This window comes from Sardina pilchardus, chromosome 14 (genome assembly GCF_963854185.1).
Source record: "Sardina pilchardus chromosome 14, fSarPil1.1, whole genome shotgun sequence".
Classification (NCBI taxonomy): domain Eukaryota; kingdom Metazoa; phylum Chordata; class Actinopteri; order Clupeiformes; family Clupeidae; genus Sardina; species Sardina pilchardus.
In genome coordinates this window covers 9,593,083-9,612,202 of record NC_085007.1, presented here as the reverse complement: position 1 = coordinate 9,612,202, position 19,120 = coordinate 9,593,083, and the positions used below count along the sequence as shown (strand labels likewise).

General features: G+C 40.9%; 2 protein-coding genes and 1 pseudogene across 3 annotated transcripts in view; 2 read left to right on the top strand and 1 right to left on the bottom strand.

The window, feature by feature from the left end:
* The window catches only part of LOC134101448 (poly(ADP-ribose) glycohydrolase-like), an 81,740-nt gene that overhangs the window by 26,486 nt on the left and 36,134 nt on the right, over positions 1-19,120 (top strand). For both annotated transcript variants that reach the window (XM_062555157.1, XM_062555158.1), the window contains 2 exons: positions 2,358-2,633; positions 4,809-5,084. In XM_062555157.1, the coding sequence (XP_062411141.1) occupies positions 2,358-2,633; positions 4,809-5,084 (552 nt within the window). The remainder of the gene's footprint in view (positions 1-2,357; positions 2,634-4,808; positions 5,085-19,120) is intronic.
* LOC134101449 (uncharacterized) lies at positions 9,212-14,429 on the top strand. The gene is made up of 4 exons (XM_062555159.1): positions 9,212-11,012; positions 12,060-12,316; positions 13,533-13,732; positions 14,053-14,429. Exons 1-4 carry the CDS (start codon positions 10,821-10,823, stop codon positions 14,232-14,234), a joined length of 831 nt encoding a protein of 276 aa, XP_062411143.1. The 5' UTR covers positions 9,212-10,820; the 3' UTR covers positions 14,235-14,429.
* Positions 14,571-19,057, bottom strand: LOC134101181 (uncharacterized; annotated as a pseudogene).

Here is a 19,120-nt window from a genome sequence, read left to right as displayed (position 1 = left end):
TTCATACTTCCTCTGTCCACAACTGTTTCAAAATAAAAGTCCTCACTGCAATAATACACTATTAAATCATTTAACCATTGAAACTACTCAACTATTTAACTGTTCAACCATTCCAACTGTCAGTTATCATCAACTATGCCTCCAGTCAACTACATGAAACCTCCATGTACCTAGCAACCAACATAGCAACCATTAAAATTAAGCGTTTATGACCGTTTCCATAGCAACCAACATGATTTTACTACAGTAACTTCTTTATTCCTGATAGTGGCCACCATAGATACCCTATCAACAAATGTTTCAAAATAAAAGTCCTCACTAGCAAGTTAGCTAGTTAGCATTGTTAGCATAGTTAGCATTTTTAACATAACTGCTAGAAATGGTTAGCTAAGTTAGCTAATCAACCTGGTTAGCATTGTTAGCATAACTGTTAGAAATGATTAGCTTAGTTAGCTAATCAGCCTGGTTAGCATTGTTAGCATAGTTAGCATTGTTAGCATAACTGCTAGAAATCATTAGTTCAGTTAGAACTGTAATGTTTAAGCTTTAAACTGTCTACCTTCACACTATCAGCTTTCTTTAAACTATGCAACCACCATGTTTACCCTAGCTACACCTTAGTAACTATATCTACATTATCTACTGTATCTATACATTTTTGCATTTTCATGCACTCGTAATTTCCCTGGAATTACATTCTCTAGTTATTATTATTCTCCTAACCAGGTCCTAATTAGCTTCAACCGTTTAACGTAGAAACTTGGTTCAAACTTTGTTACGTAGGTCTTGAAAATAAGACTAAGTCTATGTATATTTCAGTTCTGTAAACTTGATACTTTTTGAGATATTAGCAAAATATGTTTCCCCATTGACTTTTCATAGACCTCTGAAGCAGCTATCCTTGCCCATATAAGGAGATCCGGGAGTTAATTGAAGCCAACTGCCCATATATGGCAAGCTTTTTTGTAGGCGAACTTCAGAGGTCTATCGCACTGCACTGCTGATTAAGCTGATTTGCACCTGTGTCAAGAGCCAGCTGCTCAAGGGCCTATCAAGTTTAATTGACAGCCAGTTAAATTGAACCTGCATTATCAGCTCTCTCTGTCTACCCATTCACTCACACACACACACACACACACACACACACACACACACACCTGACTGCAGCACTTCATATACCACACTTCTCCATGCACTCCACAACATTCTAACCTAACTCCCCCATTTCACTGCATCATAGAAAGCCATGCTCCTTACATCCACTCACACACACACACACACACACACACACACGCACACTCACACGCACTCACACTCAGAGGTGGAAAAGTCAAGCTTCAGAGAGTAAAAGTTCAATCACGTATTGGTTCGGTTTGTAAATTTAAGTTTGTTTCACATTTTATCTTATGTCTTGCTTTTGCATGCACTGCTAATTTCCTCGAAATTACGTTTTCTAGTTTATTTTATTTTTTGAAACCACAGTTCGACTTCTCAGTATTAACTAATGAATTAATTAAAGAAACAGACCTAACAAAACACTCAGAACTGTTGTAATGTGCAATCTTGACTTTGAAGAGTGCGAAAAAAAACTTTATTTTATTTTAATAATTACAGTTCATTTTGATGGCTCAGTATTAATTAATTAATTAAAGAAACAGACCTAACAAAACAGCCATCGTGACTTTATCAACATCAGACAGAAAATTACTCACTGTCTGATTCACAGTTGTGGTATACATAAATGGACCTGTGGGGACAGTTGCAACAAAGCGTTGCAACCGTCCCCACAGGGACAGCCATTTTAAAAATACCCATACAAGCTTAGCACATTAGCTTTGACACATGGTAGCTATGCCTATTAAAAGCTAAGAAACTGCATATTTAAATGATACAACTTAAAAATATTTCTGCAAACAGTTTTGACACTAGGAGAAAAATTCTGATCATAAAAATGTTTACTTTTTGACCCTGCTTTTTGGTTCTCCCAGAAGAGAAGTTCAAAACTGGCAGCAATCTTGCAGAAAGATGGAGGGTCCAACTGAGCATGTGCAAAATGAGTTTCATCACTCTAGCTTGTTTCTGATTGGAGAAATCTACAATGTTGCAACTGCCACACGTTGCAACTGTCCCCACTCTCCCTCTTTGTGTATGTGACAATTCCAAATCCACCATAGAATTGCACAGAGCTGGGAGGTGTTTGACTACAATTTTTGCAAGTAATGATTGCATCACCATAACACCTTGGTGAAAAGATAAAGCAACTTGAGAGCCCCATTATTGCTGTGATGTAGACCATCAAATTGCAGGGTAAAGTGCTATGATAAAAACCCTCACATCTTCTCACTGTATGTTTGTAGATGGCCAAAAACGTGAGAAATCGAACTGATGAGATGAGCAAAATTTTGAACTGGTCAGACTCCGATGGAAGCCAGAAGGATGATGGGCGAGGCCCAGAGCAGCACAGAAGTGGGACGCCCCAAGACCCCAAGAGAGACCTAATGGACTTCACCACCAGCACCAGCTTTGTCCACCCGACTCCTTCAATAGTGGGCCACAGCGCAGCTGCCTATAGTTCTGATTCTGATTCTGATTCTGGTTCCAGGAGGGGGTCCGGAGATGGAACAGGAGCAGAGGTAGGGACTCCAGGAGGTAAAACGGTCAAAGAGCAGCAAGTGGGCTCAGGTTCTACTTCTGGAACCAGAAACACACCCAAACCAGTTAGAGCCTGTGGTTCCGACGACAGGGGTAGATTTGATGAAGGGGCTTCAAGAAGAAGTGAAGACAGCATGCAGTATGAGCACTCAGGTGCTGCTTCTGGAACCAGAAACACACCCAAACCAGTTAGCGCCTCTGGTACGGTGTTGCCTGTATTAATTAATTAAAGAAACAGACCTAACAAAACAGCCATCTTGACTTTATCAACATCAGACAGAAAATTACTCACTGTCTGATTCACAGTTGTGGTATACATAATAGGCCAGTCAATCTAGCGTTTGACCCATAACTAATTGCAATAGTAATCATTCAAAGTTTTTTGTGATCCCTAGGTATATCTAATTAACATATAAAAAATCTACCCATTTATATTTAGTGGAACATACTTTTTTTCAAGGTCAAAGGTAGCAATTTCCAATGCATTTTTCCATTGGGATTTACTACTGGTGAAATGGGTAAAATTTTAAACTATAGATATCAAATTGAAACTTTCACAGTTGTTTACTCACATTAAGGCAAAGATTTTTTTGTATTGCAAGTTTTCTGAAATGTGATGTTTAGATATGCAAATGAGACCAGTTTTACCTAAATATGCAATAATTTGCATATATTTCTAGAAAACTAAATCTGAACAATAGGTACAGTCAGCTTCAAAATAATTGCTGCAATTTGCTTCTATATTGGATACCAAAAGCCTATGCAAAGGGAATATTAGATATTACTTCATATCACCTCAGAAATGAGGAAATCAAGTCAAGTCAAAATCAATGCGTTTCAATGGAAGTACATTATAGAACAAATGATTGTCAATGATATGGTATGATGGAAGTATCTCAGTGCATGCCAACTCACTTGATATGTTTATGTCTAAAGGTCAATATCTTCTTTATGTGACTTGGCATGCATTGAGATACTTTCATCATACCATATCATTGACAATCATTTGTTCTATAATGTACTTCCATTGAAACGCATTGATTTTGACTTGACTTGATTTCCTCATTTCTGAGGTGAAATGAAGCAATATCTAATATTCCCTTTGCATAGGCTTTTGGTATCCAATATAGAAGCAAAATGCAGCAATTATTTTGAAGCTGACTGTACCTATTGTTCAGATTTAGTTTTCTAGAAATATATGCAAATTATTGCATATTTAGGTAAAACCGGTCTCATTTGCATATCTAAACATCACATTTCAGAAAACTTGCAATACAAAAAATATTTGCCTTAATGTGAGTAAACAACTGTGACATTTTCAATTTGATATCTATAGTTTAAAATTTCACCCATTTCACCTGTAGTAAATCCCAATGGCAAAATGCATTGGAAATTGCTACCTTTGACCTTGAATAAAAGCATGTTCCACTAAATATAAATGGGTAGATTTTTAATATGTGATGCAGGAGGGTTTAAGGATCAATAAAAAGTATGAACCATTACTATTGCAATTAGTTACAGGTTTGGCCCTTTTTTGAGCTAGATTGACTGGCCTAAATGGACCTGTGGGGACAGCAACCGTCCCCACAGGGACAGCCATTTTAAAAACACCCATACAAGCTTAGCACATTAGCTTTGACACATGGTAGCTATGCCTATTAAAAGCTAAGAAACTGCATATTTAAATGATACAACTTAACAATACTTTCTGCAAATAGTTTTGACACGGAGAAAAATTCTGATCATAAAAAATTTTACTTTTTGACCCTGCTTTTTGGTTCTCCCAGAAGAGAAGTTCAAAACTGGCAGAAATCTTACAGAAAGATGGCGGGTCCAACTGAGCATGTGCAAAATGAGTTTCATCACTCTAGCTTGTTTCTGATTGGAGAAATCTACAATGTTGCAACTGCCACACGTTGCAACTGTCCCTACTCTCCCTCTTTGTGTATGTGACAATTCCAAATCCACCATAGAATTGCACAGAGCTGGGAGGTGTTTGACTACAATTTTTGCAAGTAATGATTGCATCACCATAACACCTTGGTGAAAAGATAAAGCAACTTGAGAGCCCCATTATTGCTGTGATGTAGACCATCAAATTGCAGGGTAAAGTGCTATGATAAAAACCCTCACATCTTCTCACTGTATGTTTGTAGATGGCCAATAACGTGAGAAATCGAACTGATGGGGTAAGCGCCAGTTTGAACTGGTCAGACTCCGGTGGGCGCCAGAAGGATAATGGGCGAGGCCCAGAGCAGCACAGAAGTTGGACGCGCCAAGACCCCAAGAGAGACCTAATGGACTTCACCACCAGCACCAGCTTTGTCCACCCGACTTCTTCAACAGTGGCCCACAGCGCAGCTGCCTATAGTTCTGATTCTGATTCTGATTCTGGTTCCAGGAGGGGGTCCGGAGATGGAACAGGAGCAGAGGTAGGGACTCCAGGAGGTAAAACGGTCAAAGAGCAGCAAGTGGGCTCAGGTTCTACTTCTGGAACCAGAAACACACCCAAACCAGTTAGAGCCTGTGGTTCCGACGACAGGGGTAGATTTGATGAAGGGGCTTCAAGAAGAAGTGAAGACAGCATGCAGTATGAGCACTCAGGTGCTGCTTCTGGAACCAGAAACACACCCAAACCAGTTAGCGCCTCTGGTACGGTGTTGCCTGTAGGCAACATAGCCTATTTTGCCTTGTTATAATAAAATGAGGCATCCCTTAAATAAGTTAATACCACTTTAAGAACTGGACAACTCAATACCAGCTGTTATTTCATTATTCCGTTTTAATGGCAGACAAGAAAACAGATTTCAACCTCTATTTACAATATTCAATGTTAAGTTTATTTCAAATATACACCAATCAAAAAACAGTCCTCGTGACTATTTCAATTTTGATATTTCATTCTGTCAAGTTTCTATGCCCCGGAAGTTATGCTGCTTAGCGCGCCGCATGTGAGCAAAGGAGAGTTTATCGCTAACCCAGAGCTCCCCAGTCCCGCCCACAGCCTAGTCCGGAAGTAAAAATCCAATACAATTTCTCCATTGACAATTGGAGAATAAGCCATAACATCGTAACCGTCCATGGTAGACTTAAAACCAGCTACGATGTGACTAAGCGATTATACCTGCTCATATAGATGTCAAAAGTTAATGGGGGCATCAACCTTGTTTTGAGAAAACAATGCTTTATTCACGATTTAACGAGAGAGTACTACACTACCCGACACCCTAACGTGTAAAACTGGTGAAAGCAGAGCCTTTGATTGGTAGAGATCGCCGTTGCCATGGCAATGCCAAACAAACTGTACTCAGCTTTTCCCGCGCCTATCGTCCAGCTTCGTCTCGCTGGAACTTCAAAACTTAAAATGGCTGCAGGGCTGATCAGGACCGATGTGTGGTCTTCCGAAAAATAACGGTTTTCTCATCTTGAAGGTTGAATTTACTCAATGGAAACGGTAGGAAGTAATCATCTTCTTTTCTCAGATTAATATGGAACCATGTTAAACTATCTTTAGGCTGCAAATGTTGGAAATGTGTTTACGTTTGCAAAGCATCCTGGGATTTGAGTTCTCTATCTCGGAATTTAAGATATGTACACAGTCTTGTAGCCTGATTACCATCGACTTTCAAAGGCTCTGCGAGACTTTAGTCTGACCAACAGCCTGTACTAACCAAGCGGCAACATTCTAAACTGAACAATGAAGCCTACCCGGAAGTTCGAAAAACTGCAATACCTCGAAAATCCGCTGGGGACTGGTCCCAAAACAGAGCAAATTTCCATAGACGCCCATGTTAAAATGTCCGTTTTCACGGCGTAAATTCGTGTTTTTAAAGCCTGGTCCCATGGACTTTTATTGTATTTTTCGGTAGTTTCCCGGTCCCTGACAACTGTGAGGGGGGTGAATTTTTTTCTAACTCGTTAGTTTGGATCGCATTTGGATATAAAAAATGAATGACGTCGTCAACTTGATTGACAGCTGGCCAATGTCGAGGTTGACGTTGCCAGCGAGTGGACCTCTCAGCCGTGATCCTGAATCTTCATCACCGTATCCTCTATGAACATTTTTATTGAAATATCTCTGCTATTAACTGTACTAACCGACACCAGAAGAGGACATCACTCTAGTTTTCCGGTAAGTGACATTCCACTATTATTTCACGTAGCTGCTAGCTTATGTGAACGTTAGCACTATTTAGCATCAGTAGCAAGCTAACGTTAGCATAAATCGCTAGGACAAATTAGCGTCTGTGGTATGTCTCTGGTTTTGGTTTAACCTACCGCAAACATGCTGGCTTACTATCGGAAATACCCACGTAAGTGTAACGTTAAGGAAGTAATGAACTAATTTGCTTATTGTTGAAACCTAATGGCAGAAGCACCCACAAACATTCATTTAAGAAATGTAGTGAAAACCGCTGTTGTGAGTTAGCTTCATGTTAATGTTACTAGTCCCAGGTACTTGAGTTAGCTGTAATCAATAAACAGACTGTGTAAGGGTACATGTGTTTTCTTCAAAAAACCTTTAGGGAATACTTAGTCTGTTGTCAATTTACAGCCTCGGTTGTTGCATTTAAGATCAAAACGTTTATTAAGACATTAACCTAAGCCGAAGATTCCTCAATCCTCACATTAAACGGCTTGCTTTCGGCTTGCTGAGGTGAACCGCTATGAACCTGACTGTATACTTTGAACACGGGAGCTGTGATAACGAGCGACATCTAGTCAACATACCATTGTCAGTTATAGGTTAGACACAAGGAAACAAAAGTGTACTGTAACATGTGCGTGTGCCAAATCAATATATGCAATACAAGAACAGACTGATATGTCCCACATTGGAGTGTAATTCAAATAATTTGATTATAACAATGATTAACAATCTACCATTCTTGCCTGTGTCAAGTTTCTCTTTAGGTGATCCAGCCAGGCTGAACCAGTGGGTGCTGAACATGAGGAGCTGGCTCCTAACAGTTCTCGACCAGTGACAACTTCTGATTTCAAAGACTCTTCACCAGCAGACCCCTTCATGATTACCTTATTTACATCTGAGTTTGCAAAGCAGTCTATATACTGACTATTTACTAGCTTACAACATTGTGTTATTTACCTGTAATGCTCAAGACATAAGTAAAAATGCAAATGTACTTCCGCATCTGGGTCTTTAATTCAACCTACTGATTGTTTTTGCTCCCACTGCAATTTAATCGTAAATGTTTGACAGCATAGACAAAACTGGTTTGACACAAGTTAAATGTAGGTCACAGTTGACCAGAAAAGTCCAGACCAGAAAAGTCCCATAAACATTTGTGTTTTTATTTTCAACTTCAGTGCCATCAACAGTAATTTTGTTAATGAACAGACATTGGTTTTGACATAAGTAAAGGAAAGGGTGTAACAGTCCATCAGTATCAGTAACAGCATCTCTTAGAAAAGTTCCATAACCATTTGTAAGTGCAAGTTCAGTGCCATCAAAATGCAGGTTGCCTACTGAATTCGGCTGGATAGACATTCAACAATATTTAAAAAATATTCATTGCCCCAGACAGATTAACCTATGGGGTGTCCTACGAAGCAAGTTAGACAAATCTAGGTTATCTAGACATATCGAGGCTGCACAAAGCCTCAACTTGGGTATTAAGTTAAGTGATCCTACGACAGCAGGTAGGTGATAAATTTGTCAAACTAGGCTTTCAGCTCAGATCTGTGCGCGTTCTCGTGGTTGGGGTGATTTTGACCAATCGGGAAACGTGGAGACGCACAAGACAGCCTAGGTTTAAAAACGATTACTTCCGCATTTATGAGCGGTAGCGAAATCTAGGGTGGTCTTTTTTAGTGTCTAACCTATAACTTCAAAAAGTCGATGGTCATCAGATATTGTATGGCATGCATGTCCATTGTAGTGACATATTTGCACGCACAACATAGTTAAAAGCGCCTTCGAGATTCTAAATGTTTGCAGAGGCGGGGCTGGACTTCTTCAAAGTATGACAGATTAGCACACGTGAGATAACTTCGTTTTTCAAGATAATTGATTGGTTAGAATTGGTCAGAGGGCGGTGATATTTCACGATTTGAGCTATAACTAAGCACATAACCCGCTCCCGACCAGGTTTGGTTGCGAGCATAAGACACCATGGTGATACAGCGACGCTAAAACAAATCCACTTTCGTATGACAGCATACCCTGGTTTTGAGCGCAACATACCTCGCTAAGCCACTAATCGAGTTTCGTAGGACACCCCACTGGTCTCTAAGAAACAATGCAAAGTTGTGTGGATGGGGCATGACCCAACACAAAGCTGCTGTTCACCCATACTCGATCTTCTTGGGGTTTGTGGATCCCCATCGATGACGCAGAGCAGATGGAGATCACACAGGTTCTGCTTCATCTCTGCGGCAAAATCCACTCTTCAGGGACTAGGCAAAAAGGAGAAGGATGCTATGCCACCTCAGTCGACCCCAGCCAAGCCATTTCACCTGCATTTAGTCCCAGGTTAGAGCTCAGGGACCTCCTTGCCACCTCCTCTCCACAGCAAACATAGCAGTCTTCAATGATCCACACATTAGGTACTGCCAAAATAGAAAGGTAAACATTTAATTACATTCATACCTGTATAACCTACAATGAAATGCAATACAAGTACAACACAAGTGTCAACTAACAACACTTGTAATCAGTACCTATTCACGAGTGTGATTTTGACAGTAAAATTACATATTGTGCAAATCATTGCTCTAAAATTGTATTTAGTTTTACTCATTGCATAATCCATGACACAACACCCTTGTATATTCATTGTTTTCATTAGGTCCCTTTCCACAGGTGTATAAAATCAAGCACCTTGACTATGAATGCAGACAGCATGGTGTTTGATTAATACACCTGTGGAAAGGGACCTGATGAAACCCATGATTATTGCTAAAACATAAAACACATCAATGATGTACAACTAATACTAGACTAAGATTTTGTCAATAACTTGACGGAATAAGGCGAGCTTGATGTTGACATAAATTATTGTTAATGTTACAATGAAATGACCGCCACATTCAATGTCACAGGATCATACGTTTCAACGTTTCATAACTACATTACCAATAATAAAATGAGAACAGAGATGGGTAACGTTAATCACTAAAGCTAAAGATCAATGTATCCGTAGTGGAGTCTAACTTTCTCTATCGTTTATTGTAAATGGGGTAACGTAACGTTAACAGCTAGCTTATTTCACCTGCTAGAAGGCGCAAACACAACTCCGTTCATTATTTGTAGTAGGCTAACTTGTTAGCAGCACTAACTATGAGTTTACCCGGTTAGCTTGCAGGATACATAATCATAAGATGTCTGAACACATGCCTTTAAGAGACATACATGAACACGGTTCAACTTACCAGCAAATTCAGGTGGGTTAGAATCAGTCTTCGACTTCGGTGGCTTCGCAGTAAACGTAGCAGTAGCCTAGCTTGCCAGTCTCGTAATCGTAACGTATTAGCTGTTTAGCTGAACAAGCCGAGCAGAACAGATCACCTGTTCGGCTCAGTTTCGCACAAAGCCCGCCCTTTCACCCATTTGATTGGATTGGCCAGAATGTGGGCGTGGTTATGATTTCCCAAGATTTCCCAAGATGGCGCCGCCCATACCCCCCATAAACGGCTTCATTTGAGTTCTTCAGAAATCTATGGGTGACGTCACAGACGCTTTGTCCATATTTTTTACAGTCTATGGTACTAACACGGTTTCTTGCAAGCGCTGGTTGACCCGCCTCCTTTAAGTGCCTGGATTTGCTACTGGTAGATGTCAGAAAGCGGTTTGTCGAGTTTAAACCAATAACAACACTCTTTCCTCTGCCTTGAACACGCCTCTACCCAGAGCCGTTGGAGCTGCTCAAAGTTGATTGGTTCTCGACCAAAGGGGGCAGTTCCGCAGATTTCGGGAACTCAGAAATCCTTCTCAATGAGCAGTTGACCAGACCAGCAGCAAAAGCCTGAAGGCGTTGCGTCACTGGGAGGGCGTGCCAGGCTAACAGTCTTGTACCTTTCGCCTTTTTTACATTTTCTGTTCATTTTTTCACTCGAAATTATAAGTTATATGCTTATGAGTCACATCGTAGCTGGTTAGCCTAAGGCATGGTCTAAAACTCTTTATATCCGAATTTTTCCAGAAGTCAATGGGAGAAATGAATGAGAATTTTACTTCCGGACAAGCACCTCTCTCGGAGGAGGGGCGGGACTGGGGAGCTCTATTTCTAGAGTCTATGCAACAACTTGAGTGCAACAATTACATTCTGAGACGCGGAAATAAACGCGTCTCTATAAAAGAAGATGACATGTTTGTCCACAAAGTTGCGACTATTTTTCAGGTAAGTCCTGAAGTATTTTTTTAAAAAACATTATTCTCTAACTGATCGCTTGCGTGGGTGCTGCTACTGCTGCTCCTGAAAACATGCTTTATCCCACTTTGACAGTGTAGTGGCCGTCATGACTGACGTTTCTCTTCGGGTTTTGGAAAACGATGTCATTTAATATAGCTTCATGTCGGCCGGCTTGGCCCTAAACGGTTTTTTAGGCTAGCTATCGTAGCTAAGGAAGAAATCATTAGCTTTAGCTTTAGCTTTATCACTGCTCGACTAGCAGAAAGGATGGGAAAACCAGACAGTGCTGGAGATAGGAGTCTGTGGGAGAGTGGTGAAGTTGATGCTGATTGTAAGAATTGTACTAGTATTTATGCACGTGGTACAATATAAAGGCTAGTTTGTGCTGGGCAATCATGAGCCCCAAAGTCAGTGCAAACCACGTCACAAAATGCTTCATTTCACTAGTGTTGGACAGTTAGTAAGCTAGCTTTTAGAATCTCCTCTTGGATCCCTTAGTGATGGTTTGCTGTAAATTGATCCATACGATATTAAGTTTTAATGAATCAAAAAAAATACCTTCAAGGACTACTATTAAGAATGTAGGATACGTCAGGGTCATTCAAATGTATTTTTATGGGTTCTTGAAGTCCCCCTGCCTGTGTCTAAGACAAGCCAGGGCCCCTTACCTGAACTCCTACCCACATACACACACAAGACATTGTTTTACTCAACAATCAGGGTCCGGGGATGAATTACCAATGCCTTGCCTAAAGCCCGACCTGAAGGTTGCTTACGCAAGTTCAGAGGTCAGAGGCAAGAAATAGCTACATGAATTTAAATGTGGAACAAAAATGTTTTCATTTGGATTATACAGTGTTTTGATTATTGGGTGTGTTATTGGGATTTTATACATTTAATGTGCGCAAATATAATGTAGACCTCACCACCTCAGCCCAGGCAACATTGTGCGGACCCCCAGGTTCGGAACCACTGCCATAATACCAATATAAATATTGCTCCTTGATTAACCTTGCACTACTTGTATTTGGATAGGTGGTTGAGCATACCCTCTACTTAACTGATGACACAAACACCGCAATTTTCCCTGAGGAAAGTGATGGCCATTTCAGCTCCATAGCACTGGTGGACAAGGCCCATTATGAGGTTTGCGGCGATAGTATTGAACTACCTGGAGCCCAGGCAGCTAGGTTTTCTTTTACCCGGCCACTGCCCACCGCAGCATCTGGCTCAGCCTCTGCTTTAAGGGCCTCTGCAGCAGCCAGAGCATCCGCCGCGAAGGCCCTTCAAAGGTCAGTCTATGAACTTTGCACTTATTTGAGGGACTACATTTTCTACCACAACTACTTGGTGGGTGGGTGGTTTGAATGAGCTTGAACTTGAGTAAGGAAATGGAACTTCTAAAATGTAGCGGGGTGGTAAGCTTAGATTCAAGGGTGTTGAAAAAGTAAACACACTCAAGATATTACATTACATTTGGCGGACACTTTAACCAAAGTGACTTACAACATGGTAAAAACATTTAAGCTTTTTAGAGTGCTTCTAGCAACAATTTCAAAACCACAATAAGTACATCAATGAGTGTAATAAGTGCATCAATGAGTGCAATTGTCTGTAGTAGTGCTATGAGAGATATGGGCCCAATCCCAATGTCAGCCCTAAAGACTAAGAACTAAAGACTCACAGACTTAATTGATCTCAGGTGCTAAGTGAGTGAGTGTGTGAGGCCACATAGGCTCAGATAGGTATTTGGGATTGGGACAGCACTTCACGAGATCACATGTACCTTGGCGATGTTTACTAACAAAGACGTTGCTAACATTTGCAACATGCACGTTTGTCGTGCGTGCTGTTGTTTACCTTCATTTCCGGATTTTTTTATGATCTCCGCGGTAAACGTCACAACACTTTGAACTGTGGGTAATTCCCTTAGGTTAAGTCTGCACCGATGCAGACTCACGGAAAGGGCTCGGTAAGTCTGTACTCAAACCCTCCCGCCCGTTGTAATTCGACATTGGGACAGCCCTAAACCCTTACGAATTTCGCGAGAACGCGCACCAAAGTCTGTGAGTCCGTGAGTCCGGACATTGGGATTGGGCCATACTCTCTTTACTTGTTTAATGGAAGCAAGACCCTGAAGACGGCATAGGCCGAAATGCACTCAAACCCCATTTACTATAATTGAGTTGAGCGCACCTTTCTCGCTCATCTAAGCTTAGATTCAACCACTGTCCAAGAGAGTATATGCTGTCTTCTGTTAATGTCTGGTCTTTCGCCGGCAGGTCTCACCTAGCCTACAGTAAGTGTGCTTTGCAGAGGCAAAGAATACTATTGAAGTCCCTCTGTGTAAAGACAGCCATGAGACCAAGATAGAGCCAAAATGATAGATGTCAATTGTCATTTATAGCTGAGAGGCTTGTATTACGTACGTTTTCTACACTTTTTTTTTTAACGGATGACACTGTTTTGACCTATCTTTTTGTGTTGTTTGCTCTGTCTGCTTTTCAGTCGCCATGAAGATACAGGCCTTGATGAGGTGAAGTGTCAAATTGAGGAAGTTGTTCTAGCATCCCAGGGCCTTGGAGAAGTACTGGAAAAGATCAACAAGCTGGTGGATTCCGTGGGCACCGATTGTAGGACCTTACTGTACCTGACGTCAGCCCAGGTTGATGCCGTTAAACACGCATTTGCGTGTATCATTTGTACAAGTAAGGTTTAATAAGGCTTTATTCTGAAATTAATAAGTGTCTACAAGTCCTTCTTTATTGTAACACACTGATTCACTAGGTGCAACACCCAACTGGGTCTGTGTAGACACTAATTACATTCAGAATAGTGGCAGGTTCAAACACACCTGGCTCCACAGGAAACTAACAAGCCTTCCTAGAGCCTTTTTGGGCACCTAGCGCATGTCATACATTTACATCAACCATTGGATAGTTTGAAATACAGTGAAACAGCTGATGTGAGATCCCTCCATCCCATCAGACAGTATTATATATTTTAAATATTGTTTCCATTATTTCAGATCCAGTCAAAGACCCATACGTCTCAACCTGCTGCAACAGCATCATTGGCTGTGCTGTTTGTATCGACAGACTACAACAAACCACCACATCCTGCCCTAAATGCAGGGCAGAACATTTCTACCCGCACAAGCTCGGTGGCCTGGCTGAAGCCATGTCGGCTCTGGGGGATTTATTGGAGTAATGAATGAATGAATACATATACTGTACATTCATATATATGCGTATGAATAGATTTTCTAAAGTACAGTGTTACATTTGCCAAGTCAGTTTAACTTTAACGTACAGTACTACTGTAGGTGACCTCAAAAAAGATCTGTTTCTGTTCTTTTAAACAGATGTTCATTTCTATCAGAGAAAGTGTTCCTAGAAATGTTATTACCGGTATGTATTGTTGATGCATACTGAACTTCTATTAAAGGAAAAAAAGAAAACGATCTATATATTTTTTACCTTTATTACAATTGTACAAATACAAAGAATTCTGGCCATACACTAACAGCTGGGTACACAGGTGTATTTATATCTGTCTTCGGGTAACATCTATAAGGTTGCACAATGCGTTTTGAAGCGGTATGTAGTTGGCATTTACAGCGTCATTAAACAACACCGAGACATCAGGGTATTGGTGTGCAAACATCTCCTCCACATGACATTTGTCCTCCTCAGATGGAAAAGGGTCATTTGAAAATTCAGATGCCCAAGTCAGCGAGGAACCCAACTCCGCTTCATACATATTGGCCACGATAGAGGCACTGGGAAGTAGCGCCTCTGTGATTTTGACAGGACAGCCACCTGCTACCAGGTCATTGGGTATCCCACGTCCTACATCAAGGAAAGAGAAAATGAAGGTGTATGGATTTGAGCAGGATTGACAAGGGCCAAACAGCAGCGCTCCTCATCCAATGACACATAGAGCTGATCTGATGACTGTGGGCCGCATATAGGCTACTGATGATGCTGTAGTCGTGTTCGGCAGTTTAGCACACCTGGTACTCTGGGGGCATTCCATGCTTGAATCATTCTGCATAAGCCTATCTCACTTAACGTGCGGGTAAGATTTGAGGTGCAGTATTTAGTTAAAGCATCCTCCATATCAATCTGTTCATGGTCCTGCAGCTGAATTAGGGCTTCTTTAAGTGGATAATTCACTCGTTGGTTCACCTCTGACCATATCCTCTCCACGCGATGATTCTGTTGATAGCAAAAATCACAGGGAGTATAACTATTAGTCATATAAGTCCCTAACTAATAAATTTTCTGTGCCCCACCCCCAATCTGCATTTGTATAATTTTACCATTGTAGATGCAGTTTGTCGGTATGGTGGGCCACTGGTGTTGTGTCTGCGTCCTGATAGCTTCTCTTGCATGTACAGGCACAGGTAAAACTCCCTGCCATGATCAACGCGGAGTTGATCCCACATCCCATTACGCATCACTGCAGATCTGGATTAAGGTGCAAATGAGGTTAATATGGCACTAGCGTGTAATTTTACTTACACTGCATATTAAAGCACTTTAACAAAACATTCGGCAAAATATTTTCCAAAATATGTCCCATGGTGTGTGTGAGTGTGAGTGTGAGTGTGTGTGAGAGAAAGAGAGAGAGAGAGAGAGAGAGTCACCTGTAGACTTCCTCATAGATGACCAGGTTGTTTTTAACAGGCATACTGGAATGAGCGACTATGTTACCACCAGTGGCGGCTGGTCATCACATTTTTTGGTGAAGCAAACCCCATCGACCGACGCAGTTGCGGCATCGGGACCTTACCACTTCGAACGTGCATTATTTTCCTATAGACGCACGGCGCGTCGTTGATTATCCCTTACATAACGGTATATCGTTCAGCCTTACTCACGGTTCTTCCTCACATTCTACAATTGAAATGTCTCCTTACCGTAGCATCAACGAGCTGTGTAATTTCCACAGAAGGTTTTGGTCTACCCTCTGCTTCCACTCGTAATTTATCCATATGAATATGACTTGAAACAAAGCTAGCTAGATACCCTCCTAGCAATAGGCTACCCTAGCTTGTAAGGGCTCTTGCTAAACAAATTATATTAGGAAACAAAAAAGATATTCACTAACCCTAAGTAACAAAATCCTCATCTACACTGATAAATAAAGATATGTCTTATGAAATGACTGTTCAACAAATGATGTGTTGTTGTTGTTGCTGATTATGAAGCTCTCCTAAATCGTCGCTGTCAAAGTCAGTTAACGATAGTTTCCTTATGAAGGCGTTGACTGGCCAGAGTATTGTGTCAATCATATTCAAGTGACGGAAGTGCAAAATTCTACCCTATCGGTCACTGCTTCACGGGTGGGACTTATCTTCCATAAGGATCCATTGAAACGGGAAAAATCCACGAGCCGCGGTAGACCGTGAGCCAGGGCCTCAAATTATGGAAACCGTTACCGAAAAGGTGGCAAAGGCTACCATACCTTTTCTGAAAGCCTGGAATCTCAGCTTTTCAATGATGTATGATGGCCATCTGACAAGAGTAGCTGTTTTGAGTTATGACACATAATGTAAACTAAGGTTAAAGAAATAATGTGTAGAAATCAAGCAGAACACTGGAATATTTTATTTTGCTATGTTTGGTATCATTTTAAAGGGGAGACTCTGAGCTTTCATTTAAATCCTTTTGTGAACATTTTGGATAAGTACAGCCAACCCTGGAGCTCTTCAAACCTTTAATCACACACATTTCCCTACCATTTCCCTGCCATTTTTTTGTCTTTTAATCCTGTGGCACCTGGGAGCATCAGAGAAACGAAATCCAAACACTGAAATACTGGCATGACCCTAAGGATTCAGGAAATGTATCATTTACCCATATTATCTGATTTGGAGGGGGTGATTTACAGTCTTGTATCAGAGATGGCGTTTTTTCAAAGACATAAACAGTAGTGTACTATTACCCTTGGCTAATTTGTTGATATGTTGAGTTGAAAGTCTGAGGTAAATATATTTTAAATAATAATTATTGATACAGATCATTTTGAAAAAGTTGTTATTCAGCATTCTCAGCATTTTTAGATAGTTAAAAAGGTCCTTAATACATATCCACCACATATCATTTATATCAGGTCCCTACTTTCTTGGAATTTATATAAAAAAATGAATGCCTTGTTCTCAGGCAAGAAAATACACGTATACACAGGCTGCGATACTGTAAGTGCATTTGCAGGCCATGGTAAAGTGTCAGCCCGAAAACTTTTGTGAGACCTTTCAGAATGTTGGGGCAGACTGGGCAATGACACCTGCGTTGTATGCAGCCTTAAAGGAGTTCACATGTCAAATGTACAGCTCCAAGTCCAGAATCACCAACATCAATGAAATGAAGTATGCACTTTTTTTATGCAAAGAAAGGCGTAGAATCCTGGCAGTTAACTCCATGCTCGGATTCTCTCAGGAAGCACGGTTTCAGAGCTAACTATCAAGGTGCTATCTGGAGAAGATGCCTCGAGAACAACCCTGAAGTTCCTTCCCCAGTTGAGCATGGGTGGTCTAGACTGGACCAAGATGGTGACTTGCAGCTCTCCATAGACTGGTTCAATGTCTCCATTGGTCCACAAGCAGTACTTGAGTTTCTGTCCTGTGACTGTGACTGTGTCACTCCTCATGTCAGTGTGATGCACTGTATAACAACTTTTTCAAAATGATCTGTATCAATAATTATTATTTCAAATATATTTACCTCAGTCTTTCAACTCGACATATCAACAAATTAACCTTAAGGGTAATAGTACACTACTGTTTATGTCTTTGAAAAAACGCCATGTCTGATATAAGACAGAAAATCAACCCCTCCAAATCAGATAATATGGGTAAATTATACATTTTCTGAATCCTTAGGGTCATGCCAGTATTTCAGTGTTTGGATTTTGTTTCTCTGATGCTCCCAGGTGCCACAGGATTAAAAGACAAAAGATGGCAGGGAAATGGCAGGAAAATGTGGGTGATTAAAGGTTTGAAGAGCTCCAGGGTTGGCTGTACTTATCCAAAATGTTCACAAAAGGATTTAAATGAAAGCTCAGAGTCCCCCCTTTAAAATGATACCAAACATAACAAAATAAAATATTTCAGTGTTCTGCTTGATTTATACGCATTATTTCTTCAACCTTAGTTTACATTATGCGTCATAACTCAAAACAGCTACTCTTGTCAGATGGCCATCATACATCATTGAAAAGCTGAGATTCCAGGCTTTCAGAAAAGGTATGGTAGCCTTTGCCACCTTTTCGGTAACGACCAACCCCTCTGGCTCACGGACTACGGGGGGTTTCACTCGATTTACATTGAAGTCAATGGGAAAATATATCGATGGTAGTGAAGCAAGAAAATCGTCTGATTCACTGCAATTGTCTGTTTCACCGCGGGTGTGGGGATAGCGCTGTTGTCACTCACAGAATTGAATTCAGGAAAACAGCTCGTCTTAATGACTGTCTTTCTGTTTCAAAACAGTGAAAAGGGGATTATTGTAAGGGTTTTTTTTTTTTTTTATGTTTACTTTTTTTTTGGTGAAGCACTGCTTCACCTGTAGTCTTATAGAAGCCTCCTCTGGTTACCACTGTATCCATCCATGGCTAGGACATGAGTCACGCCAAACATGACCAACGTTTTCATTTTGGTCCATATGTTTATGGCCCATGTAGCGGCATTGATAGGGGATGGGGTTCAGATTTCGTGCACCCTGTTTGATTGGACATTGTCACATGAATGTACAGTACACATAACATGACAAGCTATATTAAGAATATAGTGACATGAAAAAACAAAGAGAGCCAATACCTGACAGCGTTGCTCATATTACGGCCGATGGATGTTTTGCAGTACCTTCCCGACTCGACGTTCTGCCGCATGCACTCCCCCCGACGCCAGGTACCCAGTCATAAACTTGCGGCCGTACGATGGGCCTGTCTAGTGATGAGAAAATATGCCTGTGACGATCTGAGTCTAGGTCTGCTTCATCGCCAGACAAATAACGTGAAAGGTGCATAGCCTACCTCACGTATCGAAACAGAGCAAATTTCCATAGACGCCCATGTTAAAATGTCCGTTT